Source organism: Psilocybe cubensis, chromosome 11 (assembly GCF_017499595.1).
Source record: "Psilocybe cubensis strain MGC-MH-2018 chromosome 11, whole genome shotgun sequence".
In the NCBI taxonomy this organism is placed as follows: Eukaryota; Fungi; Basidiomycota; class Agaricomycetes; order Agaricales; family Agrocybaceae; genus Psilocybe; species Psilocybe cubensis.
In genome coordinates, this window is record NC_063009.1 from 812,217 (window position 1) to 832,246 (window position 20,030).

At 44.8% G+C, this 20,030-nt stretch overlaps 6 protein-coding genes across 6 annotated transcripts; 3 read left to right on the forward strand and 3 right to left on the reverse strand.

The window, feature by feature from the left end:
* Nucleotides 1–4,384: 4,384 nt before the first annotated feature.
* Nucleotides 4,385–6,529, forward strand: JR316_0011416 (Cytochrome P450 monooxygenase 105; the record flags this gene model as incomplete). Its single annotated transcript, XM_047897072.1, has 11 exons — nucleotides 4,385–4,598; nucleotides 4,657–4,772; nucleotides 4,841–4,857; nucleotides 4,915–5,103; nucleotides 5,154–5,302; nucleotides 5,366–5,481; nucleotides 5,543–5,674; nucleotides 5,738–5,927; nucleotides 5,982–6,063; nucleotides 6,125–6,388; nucleotides 6,442–6,529. The coding sequence occupies 11 exons, from the start codon at nucleotides 4,385–4,387 to the stop codon at nucleotides 6,527–6,529; spliced, it is 1,557 nt and encodes a 518-aa protein (XP_047743481.1).
* Nucleotides 6,530–6,817: 288 nt separating this feature from the next.
* JR316_0011417 (uncharacterized protein) lies at nucleotides 6,818–7,521 on the reverse strand (the record flags this gene model as incomplete). Its single annotated transcript, XM_047897073.1, has 2 exons — nucleotides 6,818–6,881; nucleotides 6,938–7,521. The coding sequence occupies 2 exons, from the start codon at nucleotides 7,519–7,521 to the stop codon at nucleotides 6,818–6,820; spliced, it is 648 nt and encodes a 215-aa protein (XP_047743482.1).
* Nucleotides 7,522–9,318: 1,797 nt separating this feature from the next.
* JR316_0011418 (uncharacterized protein) lies at nucleotides 9,319–10,020 on the reverse strand (the record flags this gene model as incomplete). The annotated part of the gene is made up of 1 exon (XM_047897074.1): nucleotides 9,319–10,020. One exon carries the CDS (start codon nucleotides 10,018–10,020, stop codon nucleotides 9,319–9,321), a length of 702 nt encoding a protein of 233 aa, XP_047743483.1.
* Nucleotides 10,021–11,399: 1,379 nt separating this feature from the next.
* On the forward strand, nucleotides 11,400–14,476 carry JR316_0011419 (Urea-proton symporter DUR3; the record flags this gene model as incomplete). Its single annotated transcript, XM_047897075.1, has 18 exons — nucleotides 11,400–11,445; nucleotides 11,515–11,520; nucleotides 11,578–11,747; nucleotides 11,806–11,836; nucleotides 11,898–11,924; nucleotides 11,986–12,020; nucleotides 12,075–12,178; nucleotides 12,230–12,317; nucleotides 12,373–12,449; nucleotides 12,500–12,533; nucleotides 12,609–13,133; nucleotides 13,183–13,239; nucleotides 13,299–13,376; nucleotides 13,430–13,586; nucleotides 13,734–13,810; nucleotides 13,868–14,101; nucleotides 14,163–14,351; nucleotides 14,414–14,476. The coding sequence occupies 18 exons, from the start codon at nucleotides 11,400–11,402 to the stop codon at nucleotides 14,474–14,476; spliced, it is 1,998 nt and encodes a 665-aa protein (XP_047743484.1).
* Nucleotides 14,477–15,670: 1,194 nt separating this feature from the next.
* On the forward strand, nucleotides 15,671–17,733 carry JR316_0011420 (Vacuolar calcium ion transporter; the record flags this gene model as incomplete). Its single annotated transcript, XM_047897076.1, has 7 exons — nucleotides 15,671–16,384; nucleotides 16,439–16,520; nucleotides 16,572–16,678; nucleotides 16,732–16,823; nucleotides 16,887–17,436; nucleotides 17,497–17,578; nucleotides 17,642–17,733. The coding sequence occupies 7 exons, from the start codon at nucleotides 15,671–15,673 to the stop codon at nucleotides 17,731–17,733; spliced, it is 1,719 nt and encodes a 572-aa protein (XP_047743485.1).
* Nucleotides 17,734–18,151: 418 nt separating this feature from the next.
* JR316_0011421 (Lactonohydrolase oryL) lies at nucleotides 18,152–19,705 on the reverse strand (the record flags this gene model as incomplete). The annotated part of the gene is made up of 6 exons (XM_047897077.1): nucleotides 18,152–18,449; nucleotides 18,509–18,568; nucleotides 18,637–18,789; nucleotides 18,842–19,077; nucleotides 19,161–19,541; nucleotides 19,595–19,705. The coding sequence occupies 6 exons, from the start codon at nucleotides 19,703–19,705 to the stop codon at nucleotides 18,152–18,154; spliced, it is 1,239 nt and encodes a 412-aa protein (XP_047743486.1).
* Nucleotides 19,706–20,030: the final 325 nt, after the last annotated feature.

A 20,030-nucleotide genomic window follows, 5' to 3' on the forward strand; every position in this document is an offset into this window, starting at 1 on the left:
GCTTTACGTTAGTTCGTATAATAGTAATCTTTCAATGTACCCTTACTTCCCTATTTACTTAACATAAAGGAACAAAATCCTGGACACTACTTTCCAAAATTAACCCATCCTTTCAGCTCTTGCAATTAATTTAGCTGCTCGAACATTAAGCACGTCATCTTTGTGTATACGAAAAAACGGAAGATGAAATTATCTCCGCTCAAACCTTCGGTAGCTTCCTTCCAATTCGCTTCACTTCTTTCTAATTCTCCTGCCTAGTACTGTACCCGACCCTGAATATGGCCATTTCGGAATGTTCTTCAAATTGCGAGCGCCTTGCCAAACCGTTTGCTACAATTCTTTTTGAAAAACGTCGGCGTACATCTTAACTTTAACATATAAAATTTTCAGATTTTTTGAGTGTTTTGAGGAAGGGCAATGAATATTTTTCTACCGAAACCCCAAAATGTGGCTTTACACGGCAACCAGCCAGGCGTGGGAATCTTGGCATTATTGACCGCAGTCGATGCTCGCGATAAGGATTCTCACCTTTTCTACGCAGTCATCATCAACGTTCTTGCTCCCTCGTCCATTTAACACCAATCGGCTAAAGGTAACACTTTGTTTGTACATTTTTCATATGAAATAGCCACTATTTATGAGTTTTACGTCTAGGATACCGTCTTGCACCAACATCTTCAAGGTTGATAAGTGGTGGGTCAGCTGCCTCAACCGTTGGGGGCTCAGCTTGAGCATCGTTGTTGTTGCGAAGGGATGTTGGATTTGGTTGATGATGGGCTGGTGGAGGCTGAGGTTCTTCAGGTGCGATATATACAATCATCCTTATCCTTTTCCACTCTTCATCAAAAGCCACTGTTGCCAGTCCCTGATCCAAATCAGCATCATCATCAATGTGAGTCTCAGTAACAGCTCGTCTGGTCACCCTTTTCCTGCCCCCTCCCCTTCCACGTATATGAACTTGTGCTCGGACTTTTGCTGCAGCTATTTCTTCAGCCCGCTTTACCTTTTCTGCAGCCTTTTCTGCAGCCTTTGCCTCTCGCTCCTTTTTCTTTTTCTCTTTCTCTACTTCCTTTTCAGTATCTCGCCTCTGCTTCTCTGCCTCTCGCTCTGCTCGCTTTGAAGCCTGTTCTGCCATTCTAACCTCTAGTGCAGCCTCCTTCTCCGCATCATCAATTGCCTTCCGCCTTGCCTTTAGTATTTTACCTGCTTCTTTTAACATTGCTTTCCAGCCCTGTCGCCACTCAGCCTCTGCAAGTTCATTGAGGTTCTCGGTACTAGTCATATGGCGGGGATTTGATGATGAGTAAGTCTTCTTTCTAGTAGAATCCCGGTGATATAAGAGTTGTCGGAGGCGCTCATTCTCCTTTACCATAATTGTTTTTGTTGCATGGTCCCGTTCGATTTGGATTTGCATATCATCGAGTAGTTTTCGCAGTTGTGATATTTGTAATCGTAGTTCAGGGCGTCCGGCCGTATGAGAGAGTGAAGGAGGTAATCCAATTAAGCGATATCGACTTGAAACAGATGATGCTGAAGACATAGTCGAGAGTATAGTAGGTGCCGCCTCAGACTGTGTGCCTATACTGTGCTCACTTGGTGTAGACTGTGTTGTATCTGATGTAGTGTCTGATTAATTGTATGTAAAAAAATGATACATTGACTTACCTGGCACAATCTCGAGAAGTGGAGTAAGATCAGATGTAACGGGTAGAGCAGCCTGAGTTGTTGTGTTTTTGGATGGCTCGTATGCTTCTAATGGAATAATTCCCGGATTGATAGGCCAGATGCCGGTTTTTGCAAATGCAGAAATAATTGTAGACCTTTTGAATGCCTTTTCTCGTGCAGTGTGGTAATGTCGGAGAAAGTTAAACTTGGTAACAGGAATGCCGTCGCGTGTTAACCGGTTTACCAGTGATTTCCAGCTATTGGATAACGGGCTGAAAGCACCAACATCACAAGGCTGCAACACATGGGTAGTATGGGAAGGGAGGCAAACAATGACAATCTTGTTCCGTTCTGCAAAGCGGCAAAGCTTGAAAGTGCAGTGTGAGTTGTGACCATCAAGTATAAGCAACCGGTACCCTCCAGATGTGTTGCGCTCTTCTGATTTTGGATGAAAATCCCGCTCTAGCCACATGCTTCCAAGCTCTTTATCAGTCCACCCATTTTCCGAAATAGATAAACTGTATTAAATGTATAAAATATCTGAGTTTGCATTATATACAATATAACAGAAAGTCTACCTAGCGTTAGATGGATTATCCTTTCCCCATTCCAATATACGCCGCTTTGCTTGATAGATAACTGATGGCGAAAGTGATGTGCCATCAGCACAAATGGTTTCAATAATAGTCACCATTTCACGGTTCCCATTTTCAACTTGTTGTACATTTTTCTGTGTTTTGTCAACAATTGCAGAAACAGCTTTTCCAACGCCAAGTTGTATTCCTTTTTCATCTGAGTTATAGATGTTGCTTGGTATGATATCATATTCCTAAATCAAGGAGATCTTTGAATTATGTCATATCTAGGGATGATATTTTTACATGCCTCGATTAGATCTTTGATCATCACAAAAAACTCTCCAACAACTGTCGGATTCAAAGAGCGGGCCCGACATTCCTCAAGTGCAGAGGTTTTTTTGATTTTAAGATCAGTATGTCGTTCCAAAAACTTCCGGGGCCAGTTGATACCAATTTTCTGTTGTGATATTTCCTAAAAAATAGTACAGTATAAGTAACAGATTACCAATCACAGCACATACAATATAACAAAATAGCACTTACTGAAGCATATTCCCGAAGCATGTCCTGAGTTACAGGAAACCCCCGTCGTCCTAATGTCTTTGCCCAATCAACTAGAATACTTTCTTCGGCATCTGAAAGTGCACGTTCGCCTGCATGTGCATCACGTTTGGTTTTGACTCCATTTAGCCGATTAGTCAACATTCCACGCTTGACACTGTAAATGCGACAGGCCTCCCGGATTGACAGTGTGTGCTGACCATTAGACTTTAAAGGTGAGGACATAATGGCCTGAATAGCTTCTTGAATCCGATTTTCTACAGTATTATTGATAAGATCTGGGATGTCATCATTGGTAGAATCATGTGGAGAAACAGGAGAGGTTGTAGACATTCTGTGAGTAGTTGAGGAAGAAAAGCGAGTACAGCTGATTTCTAGTAGCTACTGACAGTGTATCCTACTTAGTTATTATATACTAGGGGTGGAATTAAAGGAGGACATACTTCGGACTTTTTATGGCATTTTGTATGATTCTTCCACTTTTCCGAGTGCTATAACTTGGTGAGATGGTGGTTCTATCATTCAAAAATTGGTATTCAATGTCATAGGACATTGCAAAACACAAACGCGCCTTCAATTTCTGCCGATCTTTAGCCGTTCTGAAGAACTTCTTTCAATGTTGAAGGTGTTCAAAATTAGCTACTTTTTACTGATTGTCATATTTCAAGCCTAAAAAAATCGCAAAAAATAAGAGAAGCGAGATTGTGGTACCTTGAAGTGTTATCACTGTAGATCAAGTCATTGTTTGCCGCAATTTTTCCTCATCTTCTCCGAATACTGCATACAATATGCATATGTTTAAATAGGCAAATCAGTCAAGTCATGCACTTAATTTCCAATTCTCGGAATATTCTCTGGAGATATCTACTTGGAATCGAATGTATATTGTAGCCAGGGCTATATATGACCGACGTATACTGTTTTTGTGTCTGCTCAGCGCAGTTGTTGTGTTTGACCAAGTCGATAATTATGGATTAGACGTGAGAATGATTAGCAAATCAATGGTGATGGTGAAATCTCACGGTGTATTGGCAAGATTGTGGCAGCAATACTTACTGCCTTGCTCTAAAAGTTTCTGATGTGGTGTAGAAGTACCACAAGAGCAGTAATACACAAAAAGATTGAAAGAAATTGCTATACAACTCGTCAAAATTGCTCAGTGGCCATTTTCCGGGGTTGGCCGGTTTCAGGGTCGGGTACAGTACGTCCAGCAGTGTTGCCACCAATTTCCACACGGCACTCTGTCCCGTTCATTCGCTCGGGTAATACTTTTAGGACCTTAATCTCGTCAGGAGTCGCCAGTTCCGCCGGTGTCGGTTGCCACTGTTGACATGTGCCATATCCGGTGCCGAAATTGGCACACCACAATCTGGAGAGTCCACACCTATCCACAGTGCTGCGATTGTCCAATGTGATACCATCGAATTCTAATACCCTGTTGACTATCGGCTAATGTATACTTACTGACAGGTCAATGAACGCCACTGTTGAAGACTTCCAGGACCCTGGGATTTAAGTTTGTGATATTTTTCTAATATATAGGGAAGATATGGATCGGAAAGACGACGCTTCTGCCCGCAATGTCGTACGCGTTGGACATGGTTTCTCACACATCTGTGATGCCCGCCGCTGCATCCCTTGCGGTACTTCTCTGCATTCTCTATTATGCTGTATCCATGGTGCAAGGGAAGCGTCTTCCTCCTGGCCCCCGACGCTTACCATTGATTGGTAACGCTCATCAGATGCCTAAGGGCCATCCCTGGCTGAAGTTTACCGAGTGGAAGAAGACCTACGGTGCGTCTTCTTGACATAGAGCTACCGCAGAGGTTTGATAATATTTTTTTACTTTCAGGAAATATCATACATGTCGATATTCTGGGCAAGCCGCACATAATTCTCAACTCAGCCAGGGTCGCGAAAGAGCTGTTGGACAAGCGCTCGTCTATTTACTCTGATCGACCGCACTTCGTAAGTAGTAACCGACTTGTGCCGTCTGTAATGAAAGCTGATTTTCGGTGAATTCTGCTATTATATAGGTTTTTGCAGGTGATCTGTGAGTAAAGATATTCTTCTCTCGACGTGGACAAAGCCCAATTGTATTTGATTGTAGTGTACACTACGATGAACCCTTCGCCCTTCAGCCATACGGTGACAATTGGAGAAGACAACGTCGACTCGTAGCTCAGGATTTCAGTCTTGGGATGACCCCACGATATTACTCTTTGCAAGAGAAGGAGGCTGCCTCCTTGGTGCGCACATTAATGCAGAGGCCGGAAAGATTGTTCCCGGAAGTTAAGCTGTAAGTATCCTCTTGTGATTTTTCGGTACACTATTTATCGTAGATGACAGGCGAATAGCAATCATTATTATGAGAGTGACATATGGATATTATATTCAATCCGAAGACGACCCTTACTTGACTGTGGTTTTGGCTGCAATGACGAATTTCAGCAAGGCAACAGCGCCTGGTGCCTTCTTGGTTGACTTCGTCCCTGCGTGTGCGTCCTTACGTTGATTTTCTTACTATTGACTGACGTTCGAACCATGTCTGTTTCTACCAGTAAAGCATATGCCACGTTGGATGCCCGGCTCAGGTTTTTTGAAAATAGCTGAGGAGTGGAACAAAATCTTCTTTGATTCAACTATGAATATCTTCGATTGGTGTAAGAGCAATCTCGTACGTTGTTTTTATTAATTTGCTTGCATTGCTGTATCTTGACGCCTACCTCGTTTTACAGGATACAGGAAAATCTCTTATGCCTAATCTCTGCGGAAGGTATCTACAAGATGCGAACGGGAAAATGTCTAAAGAGGATGAGAAGACGTTGCTTTGGGGGGCTTCTTGTGTTTTCGGAGGTGGTTTGGATACTGTGAGTTTATCCGACACTCCCTTAACATTTTGAAGCGTCCTTAACATTACATGGCATGGATAGAATATGTCCTCAGCTTTGACGTTTTACATGGCAATGCTCCTTTATCCCGAAGTACAGGCAAAAGCGCAGGCAGAAATAGACTCTGTCATCGGAAAGGATAGATTGCCAACTATCGCGGATAAGCCAGACCTACCCTATATCAGAAGCATCTTGGCAGAAACATACCGTTGGAGCCCTGCTGCCCCACTTGGTCGGTTTTTCCACGTTAACCACTTTTTAGACTAAGCTGACTAGAGTCATCAAGGAATTCCTCATGCCGTGACCCAGGACGATGTCTACGACGGATACGATATTCCTAAAGGAGCCACTATTCTTCCCAATGTTTGGTACGTCCTATCATTCTGAACCGAAATGTTAGCTTCTATCGTTTGTTAATCACGTCAGCAGGGGTATGCTTCATGACCCAGAAGTCTATCCTCGGCCAATGGAATTTGATCCAGAACGATACAATGGACTGGATTCAGAGATGGTGAAGGTGACAAGCCTTGTATTTGGATTTGGTAGGCGCGTTTGCCCCGGTATTTATTTCGCGGAAGGGACTCTCTTCGCAATCATTGCAACTACTCTGGCTACCTGTGATATCCTGCCCGGTCTTGATGAGCATGGAAACGAAGTGCTCCCAACTTACTCCTATACCCCAGGAACACTCACGTACGTGTTATTTCGCTGTGATGTTCTGAATACTGGCTTAACACAACGTGCAGTACTCCCGAGCCATTTACCCTCAGGCTGAAACCCCGCTCTTCTAGTTCCTTAGCGCTCCTGGCCGACATCCCACCAACAATAGAATGAATAACGACAATCACTTTTCAGCTTGCTAGCGAAATTTATGAATAGCAATCAGTGCTGGGTAACGATTATTAATGAAAGCTACGAATAGTAATTAGACGTGTTATACGAATAGTAATCATGTACTGTAACGAGTTACGAACTAATGACATTCGCGAAGACTTTGGTGCTTATTACTTGCCTTTGCAGACTAGAAATCTGATAGAAAGAATTCGAATAGAAAAGGCTTAGATGAATATATTTTCCAAAATCCAGCATATTACATAGTCCGCATATCGAGGTACAGTATATTTACATAAAGGAAGGTGATGAATTGAAGATGGAGAATTCTTTACTGCCAAGCGTTGGGATAACCCTAGATATCTCTGTGTCAGTGACACCGAGGAAACGTATTGGCAAATGTAAACTCACAGCTTCTCTGCAATATCTCGAAGCGCTGTTCCAGGAGTTCTGGTATTCATCTCCGGAGCAGTACTGTCCAAAGCAGGACCTAGTATCTGTGATCCATTGGTTGTTGGCACAGAGGCAGCGATAATCAAACGGTGAACATTCGTAGTTGTTTCTGAAGCAGTTATCTGAGGAGCATTCTGATATAGAGATATGTGAGTCAAAACACTTTGATTGTGAGAGGGAGAAAACGTACGTGGCCAGGTATTGCCATTGCCAAAACCACCACCATTACCATAACCGCCACCATTGTTACCATTGTTTGGACCACCATTATTGCCATTCCCGAAGCCGCCGTTTCCGCCGTTGGGACCACCGCCGCCACCGTACCCGCCACCGTTGTTACCAACTCCATTTCCTCCACCGTACCCTCCGCGGTTACCACCTCCTCCATTGTTGTTACCCCCACCATATCCCCCATTGTTCCCACCTCCGTTGCCCCCATTGTTGCCACCGCCGTTTCCATCACGAGCATCGACAGATACGGCAGAGGCAGAGGCAGAGATGATAGCAGCCAAAACAGTGACAGAGAGCGTTGCAAAATGCATGATGAGTGAGCTGTCGAGTAGTATTGTGTAGTGCAACTTGTGAGAAGTGATTGTTTAGAGGTGGGACGGCTGGAAATAACATTTCATGGAAGATTTTATACCTGGCGAACGTTAGGAGAATAATTTAGAAAGGAGGGTGATTGGAACATAGACGTCCTAGAAGATAGTGTATTTGCCATTGAACCAGACTGCATGACGCAATATCAATAGGAGAATTGAGGCAGAGTAGCTCGATTCAAAATCGGTCTCGACGGTTGAGTACGCCTGTCTCTGTGTCACAACGTCATGAAGTGTAGCAAGTTGTTATATAGGAGGTTTGATCTTTATGCTTGAGGGCCGAGGTAGTCAAGGGGCCTATTTGCACTGTTTTTGGTCTCCTAGTTCCAAATCCTGTGTTGAGGATGTGACAATGGTTCAGACAGACCCAGCCGCTAGCGCGCGCCGTGATTATAGACTCCACGGATATGGCCGAGCGTTTTCCCAATTGACCACGATGTCCGAAATACTACAAAATCATAGGAAGGATACAAAGATATGCTGAAGTTCGTTGCGTTGGGCATGTAGTACGATTAATATGGTAGCCCGTTCAATTAGTCATTGTCTGAGGATAAATGACGTGAAGCCATCATGGTGCCCGAAGTGTATTTGTGCAATGCAAGGGCTGGGCACGACTTGTTCAATGATGTGTAATAGGTCTGCTGCTGAATGACATAACCCAGGTCTTCTGTGTACAAGAGGGAGAACTGGAAAAAGAGCATAAAGAGGGCGCTATAATCAACCTCAATGCGCCTGGGCATGTTTGGAATCAACCAGAGAATGTCCCGCCGATCGACAATGAGAAGGGCATATGAGTAACTCGATTGGTGCACCCAAATCGGAAGCGCGACTTCAAAGACGATTGGCAAAACTACAAGCAGATCACTGAGAGCACTGCACACAGTACCACTCCAACGCGTTTAACAGCGATGCAGAGCCATTCGCGAACGAATCGACCTTGTTTCTACTTTCAGTCAGTGAGTAATCGAGTCGTGGCCCTATTCAGCACCAGAGAAGCAGAGAAGACTGTCCATACACCACAAATGCTCCTTTGATTGTGGAGGCGAGTTAGGATGCGTTCCAGTGCGTCTGTGAGACCAAAACCTTCTCATGTCTACCGCTGCAAGCTTGACGCGAGAAATACTGACTAGATTCGAAGGTTCCGTCTTTTGTAGGTAGTAAATGAACTATAATCATTTAGCCTTTGAGTCACTAGAACGCTGCAATGCCTGCACTAGCCGCATAGAGTCCCAGTAGAGTCCTAAGAATCAACAGTCCAAGAAAATCTTGAATTACGGCGAGTAAAAAGGTTTCTGGTCAAGAGTTTGAAGAAGTCGATGGATTATGTGTTATTGGAGATGATCGAGTCGCTGGGAGATGGTGGTCAGTGATCAAGGGGCGGCGCTACTCCTGCCCTTTGTTTTATGGACACGTGAAATGGCACAGAATTACTGACACGTGGTACTTGTTCTTCGACAACCAGTTTCCATTTAGTTTTCATAGTAGGCAAGCCTGAAGAAAGCAACTCCCCGGCTTCAAATATCTCCGATCAGATTATTGGACTGCTGCATTCAATAAACAAGTATGTACGAATATATCCTGAGGATAAAATCATCAAGTAGATATTATTTCCGTTAGATAAATCCCAATTGCAACCAATTTGGCGGATAAAATACCCTGTGCGGCATAGATCTACCACTGTGGAAGGTTGTTGAGCTAAGCTAAGTTCAGTGCATAATTGAATCATCACCTTCTAAACCATCAAGCCGATATTGGATGCCTCCATTTGAGTTCGTGTCCATTGGCCATTGTAGGCTCAAGGAATCCGCGAAATATCCATGGCCGTTTATCTTCTCCTTCACAAGGAGATTGATCCTGAGACCATCGCATTCCATACCCTTCCTCAACCCTCACTTCATATACTAGTATCTGATGCGGGAGCCAGTGCAGATTTCTCCAAGTTGCGTTATCCATGACCTTCCTGAATAATGCGAGGGATTTCTCATTGATAGAAGAAACTGGACCTGAAGCAGTCCCCCACCACCCTGAGCTGCGTTTGCGCTTATCTGTCTCAGAGTCATCTGATGGTGGTGGCTGAGACCGATGTGAATGCTTTGACCAGGCACGCGATCCTGCTGTGAGCCCGGCGCTGTTTGGGACGAGATAAGCTGCTAGACAGGTGTCAAGCGAGGGCGGAGTGGATCCCAATGCTGAACCCGTGGTGTAGGCCAAGCCATGGGCGAGATGTAGAAACAATGGGCTATCTGTATCTTCCAAGTCATCAATCGCTAAATTTGACGAATCTAAATCTCCATCTGCGAGATGTGTTTTGCCCAAAGCCTTTGCAACGCGAGCACGCAGTTTTGAAGCCTCAGGCAGTTCTTCAAGCCCAAAGCAATGAGGATCGTTAAGAAAAGAAAGATCTGAGGAGCTATTCTGTTCAATCTTATCAAGCTGATCCATTCGTGGAGCTGGACATGAACTTGGAGCCCTCAGGGTTTAAAGTTAGAAAAATTTGTGATATCGATTTGATGCAAACCGTTCAAATGTTGGTTATTGATTGTTCGGCTAAATGTTGCCGAATTCAAAGTCAGCTGTAGCTCGATGGCGGACCACTCCGCTTTGCATTATCTTCCTTGCATTTCACGAATCCCAAATTTCTCTTTGACGGGGAATATCTTTCATGGTTCCGGTATAAATTTTGTGTTGATATCTTGTGAGTATTTCTGTTGGCTTGCGCGTAGCAGACTTTCTTGCCGAAGTGCCGCATCTTACTGAGCTATCGTTTATGGGTATTGAAACCCCGCTGACAAGATCCATGCCCGAGATCTGCCTAACTCTTGGAGCAGGACTAAGGCTTATTGGGCACGCTTCAGTACCTTTTATTTGGTTTCAAAAATCGACGGCCTTTTCAGTTGCATTATAAGCATTTTTAAGTTTCATGTAGTAATAACGGAACAGCTTATACTACTAGATTGAAGCCGAAAGTTGATGTCATCGAATTTTGTCGGCCGCACAAGCGACATTAAATATACAGAATCACTGATAAGAAATTTTTTGCGTCGTATCAGGAGATTTCAAGGACCTTAATGTGGCTTGATACGGATATTTCTTGTTGGCAGTTGCAGTCGTTCATGTCTGTCGGCCGATTTCACAACTTTAAACTCCTCTAATCTCGCGTGAAATGACTTTAAAACGAAAGATAGATCTGCGACTTTGCTTGGTTTCTTGGCCACCTGTCTGTAAAATCATTTCTTTAAGCCTGACGCGTCTGTGGCGCGCGCGTAAATTACTACCACGTGATGCGACTTTTTTGTTGACAATCCATAGCTTTGTCAATGCATGCGAGTGAAGTCCTGGCGTCGTGCAGCATCATCATGGCGAACGGATGAACTGTCAATTCTCAACAGCCACGAGACTCCGTTGTTCCTTCCCGATACTTTTGATATGTATGAGCTTCTCTTATTTCCGGGCCCTGTAAATCACTGACTTCTGATCAAACGATCATCAGGGAATCGTTCGGGAGACGTTGATATAATTGCTTATCTCGACTGTTGGCAACTCTTCTGCATGTTGTCTGCCACCACTTATCTTTGGTACCCGACAAGGATGGATAGAATGGGGCCGATTATACCCCTTCCTGTGCCTAGTTTGGAAGTCTGAAGTGACATTTCCCCACATTGAGTTGTGGGACCGCTTTCGACCGACTCACGATTTCTTATCGTGACTTTGACGGCCTGGGATGATGGTAATAAAAGGCCAAAAGAAGTTTAGGTCGAAAGCTCTTCGGCTCTCCTTGCACTCCAAGTGTTCTCCTGCCCTTTGCAGAGAAACATACAAACATGTCGGATGCTACAGTCCTTCCTCAAGGTGCCGGCTATGGTGTTGGTGCGTCTACGCCTGCGTTTGCTCTTTGGATAGCAATGTTGACTAGATTCCGTTAATTCAACTGAGTAGTCGTCGGTAAGTTTTCTTATTACACATGCAACGTATGTGTGCCTTAACTTACTCTTTCTCTAGGCATTGGGTTGTTTTTCAGCGCCTTCATGTTATGTATCACGGCCATCCAAGCTCGATATACCGCATTCTCGCCAAAAAACTCTGAAGAGTTTACCAGTGCTTCAAGAAGCGTCAAACCTGGATTGATCGCTTCTGGTATTGTCTCAGCATGGACATGGGCGGCTACTTTAGTATGTCATACTGCCTATTGTTCTGCGATCTTTTTCTGATTTTAGGATTCTCGCGCAGCTTCAAAGTAGTGCAGTGGCTTACAAGTTTGGTTCGTTCGGGAACTTTGGGGACTAGTGCCGTTATCCATACTGATGATCTTCACTATTCAGGCATCAGTGGACCTTGGTGGTACGGAGGTATGAAAATGATTTCTGGCCAATGTTATATCTTCTGCTGACGCTCTCTACTTTCCTATAGCTGGTGCCACCGTTCAAATATTGCTCTTCGCCATGGTATCTGCATTCACTTTCCCAGTGTATGGAATGAATATGAATCTATTTTTACAGTTAGCCGCAAAATTGAAGCTCAATGCCCCCTATGCGCACACATGGCTTGAAATTGTTCAAGCCCGCTGGGGGAAGCTTGCTCATGGGGTGTTCATGTTCTTTGGGTAAACCCTCTATCATCCCTCTTCCGGGAAAATTCTCTAACGAACGGACAGTCTTGCGACCAATGTCATTGTCAGCTCCATGTTGATCCTCGGAGGCTCTGCAACCGTAACCGACTTGACGGGAATGAATACGATTGCCGTAAAATCAATCTTATTTTTTCTTCTACAGCTGTCCTGATAGTAATGTCATGCAGGCATGTTTCTTGATTCCTCTGGGAGTTGCCATTTATGTTGTAGTCGGTGGGATGCGATCCACGCTGTTGTGTGATTAGTGAGTCTTTCTATGTCATTTGTCTGAATATGTCTGATATATTACAATAGTACGCATACTGCCGTTCTGTTTGCAATCATCTTGGTCAGTCTTATTGAAATATACTCTTCCGTTATCTCATCTGAACTTTCGAATATTAATGGAAAAATCAACTTGCAGACTTTCATCTTTACTGTCTATGCCACGAGCGATAAAATTGGTAGTCCGATGAAGATGCACGAACTTCTCAGCGCCGCCTCAGAAGCTAATCCAGTCCCGGGGAATGCCCACGGATCGTACCTCACCATACGGTCCAAGAATGGTCTGATCTTTGGTGTCATCAACATCATCGGGAACTTTGCCACGGTATTTCAAGACCAGGCCTACTGGCAGCGTGCTATTGCCAGTCGTCCTGCAAGCACAGTCAAGGCGTATCTTCTTGGAGGAATCGCATGGTTCGCTATCCCGTTCACGTTTGCGACAACGCTGGGACTCGCAGCTGTGGCACTGAGAGGAGATCCGGAGATGAAAGTGTTGAGCCCAGCCGATGTGTCGGCTGGATTGCCCGCTGCTGCTGCCGCCGCCGCGCTGCTTGGACAAGGGGGTGCTGCGGCCCTTTTGGTTCTTCTATTTTTGGCTGTCACGAGCGCATGCTCTGCTGAGCTCATCGCTGTGTCGTCTCTCTTAACATACGATGTTTACAAGGTATTTTTATTCCACTATTCTATTGTGCCATGACTATATTGTTCTACAGACCTACATTAACCCCAAAGCAACTGAAGAGCAGATTCTACGCGTCGGACATGCAGGAGTGCGTATGATGCCATTGATTCATTATCTGTGTCTAACGCATGTAAAACTGTGCTACAGGTTGCATTCTATGCCCTTGTATGTGGCCTCTGCGGCTTGATCTTCTTTTACATCGGTGTATCGATGGGATGGCTCTATGTGCGTGTACTTTCGGCATGATGCTTCTGGAGTTGCACTCAAGAGTTATGCAGACTTTCATGGGAGTCATTCTCGGGTCTGGTGTCGCGCCTATTGCTCTGTGCATCACCTGGAGCAAAGCTAACAAGTGGGGCTGCATTGGTGGATCTATTGCTGGTTTCGTGGCTGGTATCGTTGCGTGGCTGGTTACAACCTCAACTCTGAATGATGGTGTGATCAATGTAGTTGTAAGTAAACCTGCATTAGATCAATTACCTTTCATTGGCTAATTATGCATGCACTTCTAACAGACCAGTGGAGGTATACATATATCCTTCATACAGACGTGGGTTATTCGTTAACGTAATTCTATTTTAGGCGACTTTGAGATGTTGGCTGGCAATCTTGCCTCAATAGGTGTAGGAGCTATCGTTGCAACCGTTTCATCTCTCATCGTAAGCTCTTTCGTATTTCGAGTCATTCATTGAGCTAGAGCATATCATCGCTTCCAGTGGCCTGACAACTTTGACTGGGAAGCCACTCGGGCTATCAACAGACCTGTACCTCCTGCTGCTAAAATCGTGGACGAGAAAGGCGACGACGAAAGCGACAAGAAAGAACACGAAGTTAATGTAAAGGGTTCAGTGGCTGGAGATTCATTTGATGCTCGTGAAGAAGAGGATGAGCTTGATCCCGTTGCACTTAAGAAGGCCTTTAAATTTGCGACATGGTCGTCACTCGGGCTGGTATGTATATTTGCAACTCGTATCATATCCTCACGCTCAAGATCTCATCCAATCTTCTTAGTTTGTGGTCCTTATATTGATTATCCCCCTCCCATTGTTCTTCTCTCATCATATATATGGTGTCGGTGGTTTGACGGCATGGGTGTCAGTTGGTATTGCTTGGACCTTCTTGTCGGCTATTGCAGTGGTTATCTATCCCCTTTACGAAAGTCGGAGCGCTCTCACCGAAATCACCGTTGGGATCTATAAGGTGTGCCACTATTTAGTCGTTCATTTTCATCAGTGTTCATTGAAATTTATTCTCTTTCATAGGACCTGTTCACGAAGCAAAGTGGAAAGTATGTCGGTGCTGCTCCTCCCACTTCAGTCGCGTGAAGTAGGGCACTTTTCCATTCACCATTCCCTGGTTGTCTAATTACAACCTATCATCTTTCGACTCAGTATCAACCCTAAGCCGTTCAAAGGACACTCAGCCATCACTAGCACTTGTGGAATGGTCAACTATTCCGAAGTTCGGAACGCCATAATGGAAAATGTGGGATACACACGAAGCTTTCGAATTGATTCATGATAATGTTTATTTACGATGTGTTTATCTTTTTTGTACGGATATAATGTCATTTGGATTGAACGCAAATGTGGGTCTCCGTTCAATGGTGCAGGTTCAGCGTTGTCTATTGTGAGGACATCTCACACTGATAATTGGCTTGAAGTAAGCATGGCTTGGCACTGCTTGGAAACGGCTTAGCTGGCGAGGAATACCTGGAACTTTGTGCCAGTCTGTAGCATGTTCGTAGGCGGATTCGATAGCAAATGTAATAACGTAAAGTGAAGGCACCTGGGTCGTAGATAAGTCTGGAGTCTGGATGTCTCTACGAACCGGGGGTTTTAGCATTGTTGAAACTTCCCCATATGCATCAGAACCATCCTGACCGGTCCATGACCCCTAAGTGTGTAATAACCTGGGGTATCATGAACAGTGTTGTTATACGGATTTTCTAGTAGTTTCATATCATGCATCGACTGTCAAACAACCTTCGAGAAATTACGCTGTAATTGTACTCGCTACTACTCATATAATATTCATATCAAAACGATAGCTTGAACGTCCCCCTCTAAGCTCCGTCATCACATGTGTCCTCCCCTGCAATGTTTTCCAGACTCCGAGATACAGGGTAGGTAAACCCTGACCCACAAGCATTAGACTGATTGGTATCGGTGCCATTCTGTGAGTGGAATTAAATCTGAGACTGTGATATAACCACAGAAACTTCCGATGCTTTGAATTGTGGAGATGAGACATTTTACCCCACTGCAATGAGTGTCGTTCTACCTACTCATGATGAGCACTCCCGCCGTGTTGCCGCCATGCCGAATCATAGAGGGCGGGTCATAACCTAAACGGGGATATACTCGTCATCTTGGAACGACAACGTGACTCGCCAAGCATACCAAGGGGGACCGCGACACACTTATAAAGGGCGTCCGCCTTGGCCCTCACAGCCTTTTGTCCCCGTCCCCGCTTTCTAAGCTATTTATCGCCCTTTCTCATATCTCGGGAACAGCTGAATGGGAGAATCTTTCGCTTTATCTGCTCATGATGCCTCTAGCAATGTTCTTCCACAACCAACACCCACTCTTGTTGCTGAAGATGACGACGAACCCCCTAGTAGTGGGACGCCCCACAATCGGCAGGCTCAAATGACTGAAAGGTCGAACGATGTATCTACGCACTCTCAACTTAACGACCATGATATCCGCGAGAAAGATTTTGCTCGTGTCGACAGTATCTCGGTCAAGCAGGTCGCCTCGGGGCACCATGCATCAGATCTTACAGAAGAGGCGAAGTCCAGTCGCGACATCGTTAACGTAGTTGATTTGGAGAAGGATGAGCACGCTGAAGAAGGTGCACCACGTCGGCGCCGTCGAAGGTTCAGGGTGGTGAAAATGTCTCCTACTGCACGCTTCCGGGCGCTTATTGCCTCAACTCGTTCCACCGGCCCCCAGCCTACATACCGCGCTTCTGCCATGGCGATGTTGCGATACTCTCCTCTCAATATTCTTTTGGTCTTCATTCCAGTCTCATGGGCCCTTCATCATGCTCATCAAAGTCCTACTTTGATCTTCGTTTTCTCGAGTCTGGGAATTGTACCTCTTGCTGCCTTACTTGGTCTGGGTACGGAGCAGATTGCTCTTCGAACGACTCAAAGTGTCGGAGGACTTCTTAACGCTTCGCTGGGAAATCTCATTGAGATGATCATTTCTGGCATCGCTCTCAAACAGGTCCGTTAACACTTTTGTTTGGTTTGATATTTATCCTCATGCGCCTACTCTCAGTGTGAATTAGAAGTTGTTCAAAGCACACTGCTGGGCGGCCTGCTAAGCAATTTATTGCTTGTTCTGGGAATGGCCTTTGTTGGTACGAGAATCGCTTTGATTATTTGACGCATCATTAATCTATATGTTCTAGTCGGAGGCTTCCGTTTCCATCACCAACAGTTCCATCCTATGGTTGCGCAGCTTAACTCCTCTTTGCTAATAGTTTCAGTCATTTCGTTGACTATCCCGGCTGCCTTTGTGAGTCTCTGAAACGCTTTTCATTATGCATTGCTCATGCTTTCTTTTCGTAGCATCAATATCTTGAGAATCGACTTCCCTCTGGAACCGAACTCGACATAATTTTGGAACTAAGTCGCGTCAGCGCTATCATCTTGATATTAATGTTAGTGTTTGCCTTTTTCATTTTTTATAATCGTCTGATTTTGTCCATTCTTCCTCTCTCTAGCTATATCGCTTACTTGTTCTTCCAATTCTACTCGCACAACCATTTGTTCAAGGACACCATCCAAGAATACAGTGTATCTACCGGTTCTAGCACTTCTTCCAGTCGTAGCCGACGTTCCACAACACCTACCCTCCCCCTTCCTTCCATCGCCCCTTCCTCGGCATCAACAGCATCTATCACGTCGTCAACATCTTCGGAAGAAGAAGTCCAGAAAGTCAACACCGTCTCGGCGCTTATCCTTCTGGTCACCGTTACCGCCCTTGCATATGTGACTGCCGAATATCTAGTGGAATCACTAGAAGGTCTTGTCGCTGCGCATCCCTCCGTATCCAAAGAGTGGATCACACTTATCATCATTCCCATTATCGGCAATGCTGCTGAACACACCACAGCCGTTATCGTCGCTAGTAAAGGCAAATTCGATTTGGCGATGAGTGTTGCTGTTGGCAGTTGTATCCAGATTGCACTATTTGTCATCCCTGTTTTGATTCTTGTCGCTTGGGGTATGGATAAACCGCTCACGCTTCTCTTTGACCCACTCGAGACAGTGGTACGTATTCATTCTATTGTTTAACTGTTGGAGTTATGGGTTTACTGAGCATCATATTAGGTGTTATTCTTATCTGTCTTGCTCGTCAAATTTTCCGTGGAAGATGGAAAATCGCATTGGATGAGTGGTATTGTTCTCATTGGTTAGTACTATCATGCACCACTGCGTGTCATCCAACATAATCTAATCAAAACCTTTCCCTTAGCCGTATACGTGCTCATCGCAGTTGCATTTTGGCACTTCCCCGGTGACACCGTCAGGATTATCCAAGGTCAAGTTATCCAATGCTTCAAATAAGGCCGTCCGCCTTAAATATGGGAGAAATTGCCCAAACGTTTTTGCTATCATGAATCGGCTGTTCCATCACCATTTCTATCATGATTATTTTACATTTGATGTTTCGTTTTCATTTGTCAATTTTCCCTTTATCCATCTTCCATCTTCTATGCCTACATCTGCCTACTCTACGAATACTGTACGATGATTTTAACGTTCGATGAAATGATGAAATATCGACATTATCTTTGTTAACTTGGGTATCTGGAACTTCAGAACAGATCCGTTCACAGAATTCAATACCGCCGACCGTGGCTCTATCAGCACAGCCACATTTAGACATCTAATCACCAATTGCGACAGGGGTACAACTTAGGACGAATGAACTGACACTTCTGAACGTCGTCAGGAACAGTGACATTATCTTTTTAAGTTACATTTAAGGGAAAGAAACTTTGCCTTCTTTGGCAGCAATTTTCGCAACGAATATCTTGGTCTCAGCCATAATCACCAAGCGACCGTCCCCTGCGAAGATCATGTTCGCAGACGTCGTTTCAATGAAAAACTTGCCCAGTAAAGTGCCTTCAGGTGACCACACTTGAACGCCATCTCCACAGCCAGCATAGACATTTCCCGCTGCGTCGACCTGCACGCCGTCAGGGATGCCAGTATCGGTGTAAGCAAATATGCGCCTGTTGAAGAAGGCCTGTGATTTGGGGTCGACATCGAAAGCGTAGCTGGTGAGAAACGCGTATTTAGCTTATCATAGAATTCTGTCACTGTAAAAATGGCCTACATCGTGGCTGGGGCAGTTTGATTATTTCCTAAAAAGCCGGAGTTGGCACCAGTGTCGGTCCTGTGTTTGACATAATTCGAGTTGAAGGTCAACAGCAGGTTTCATGCATTCAAGCATTGATCACTCACACGTAGGCTGTATTCCCGTCTGGTGTAAACGCGATACCATTGCACTTATCGAAATCTGTGGCTACTACGCGAACTGATCGTTTGGCCATGTCAAGTCGGTAGACTTGATTGCGCATCAACGGTTCTGGGCGGAAATGATTGAGAAACCCATATCTGTAACGCAGATTAGAAATCGATACGTCATATATTTAGCAAGAAAACTTACGTAGGATCAGTAAAGAAGAGGTCTCCTGTGACTGGATGGATCTTTATGTCGTTCAAAGAGTTAAATTGCCTCCCAAAGAAGTTGTCCAACAGTACGGTTACGTTGTGGGGCGCTTTGGGGTTGACGAGTGCAATGGACGGTGGCAACGGGCCGCGTCCGGATGTGATTAAGACAATAGAAGATCCTAGGGGGCCCGTTCCACCGTTCGTCATCTGAATTGTGTCCGGAAGGTCAAGCTGACATGAGAGAGAGAAACACATATGTCAACAGTTAATGTCGGATTGAAAGAAATTAACCAAGTGCGCAGCAACGTTCTCACCTCAGTAACCGAAACGTTTACGGCTGCACCACTCCCAGGCTTCAGGCCTTGCAAAGCCTTTTCGACAGCCTGCATACTGATTTTCCCCACTTTGTTGTTGTGGTTTATGTCGCTATTTCCGAGGGCACCACCATCATTGCTCGCGAAGAAAACCTCGTCTGTGTCTGGCACATAAACGGGCGCTTCATGTGCAAAGGCGAAATCAGGATTTGAAGCGACTTCATGAATGGAAGGATTAGGTCCCAAAATGTCGAGGAACGCCTCATCAAAGATCTGGATAAAGGGGGGTTTCCCTGAGGTGGGATTGAAGAACTGTGTAAAGGACGAATTTCTGAATGGACCATTTGGTCCCAAGACTGCGAACGATTTAGGATCAATAAACTGAATGGAAGTTAAATTAGAGGATAAAGCTTATCGAAAAGTGATGAACGTACGACAGATTGAGGTGGTGAACCGGGAGGCACAGGTTGTGGTGGCTGTCCAAACGTCCATGTGAGATGTTGGAAAATAATGGTCAAGGCGACTTTAAACCAGCGATTCTTCATTGGAGAATATGTCAGTGCACTAAAAGCAGCGAAGGTAGATTGATTTTAGAATTTTTCACTTACTTATATACCTTCAGAGGTGTCATGAGATGCGATTTGTTCACGGCATAACTCGAAGGGTGAATTGTTTTTATCAAGAACCAATACTATCCTTCATCCTTCTAGATCACCGACACGTGAGTTATTCTCTGGTGAGCGCATGACGAAATAGTTGACAATGTCATCTTCCAAGAGTTGAGCACTTGAGTACAAATTCCCATGCCACGCTTGGAAAAGGAGGCTTCCACCCAAAGGCTGTCGACAATCGCGTCACTTGATGCTACAG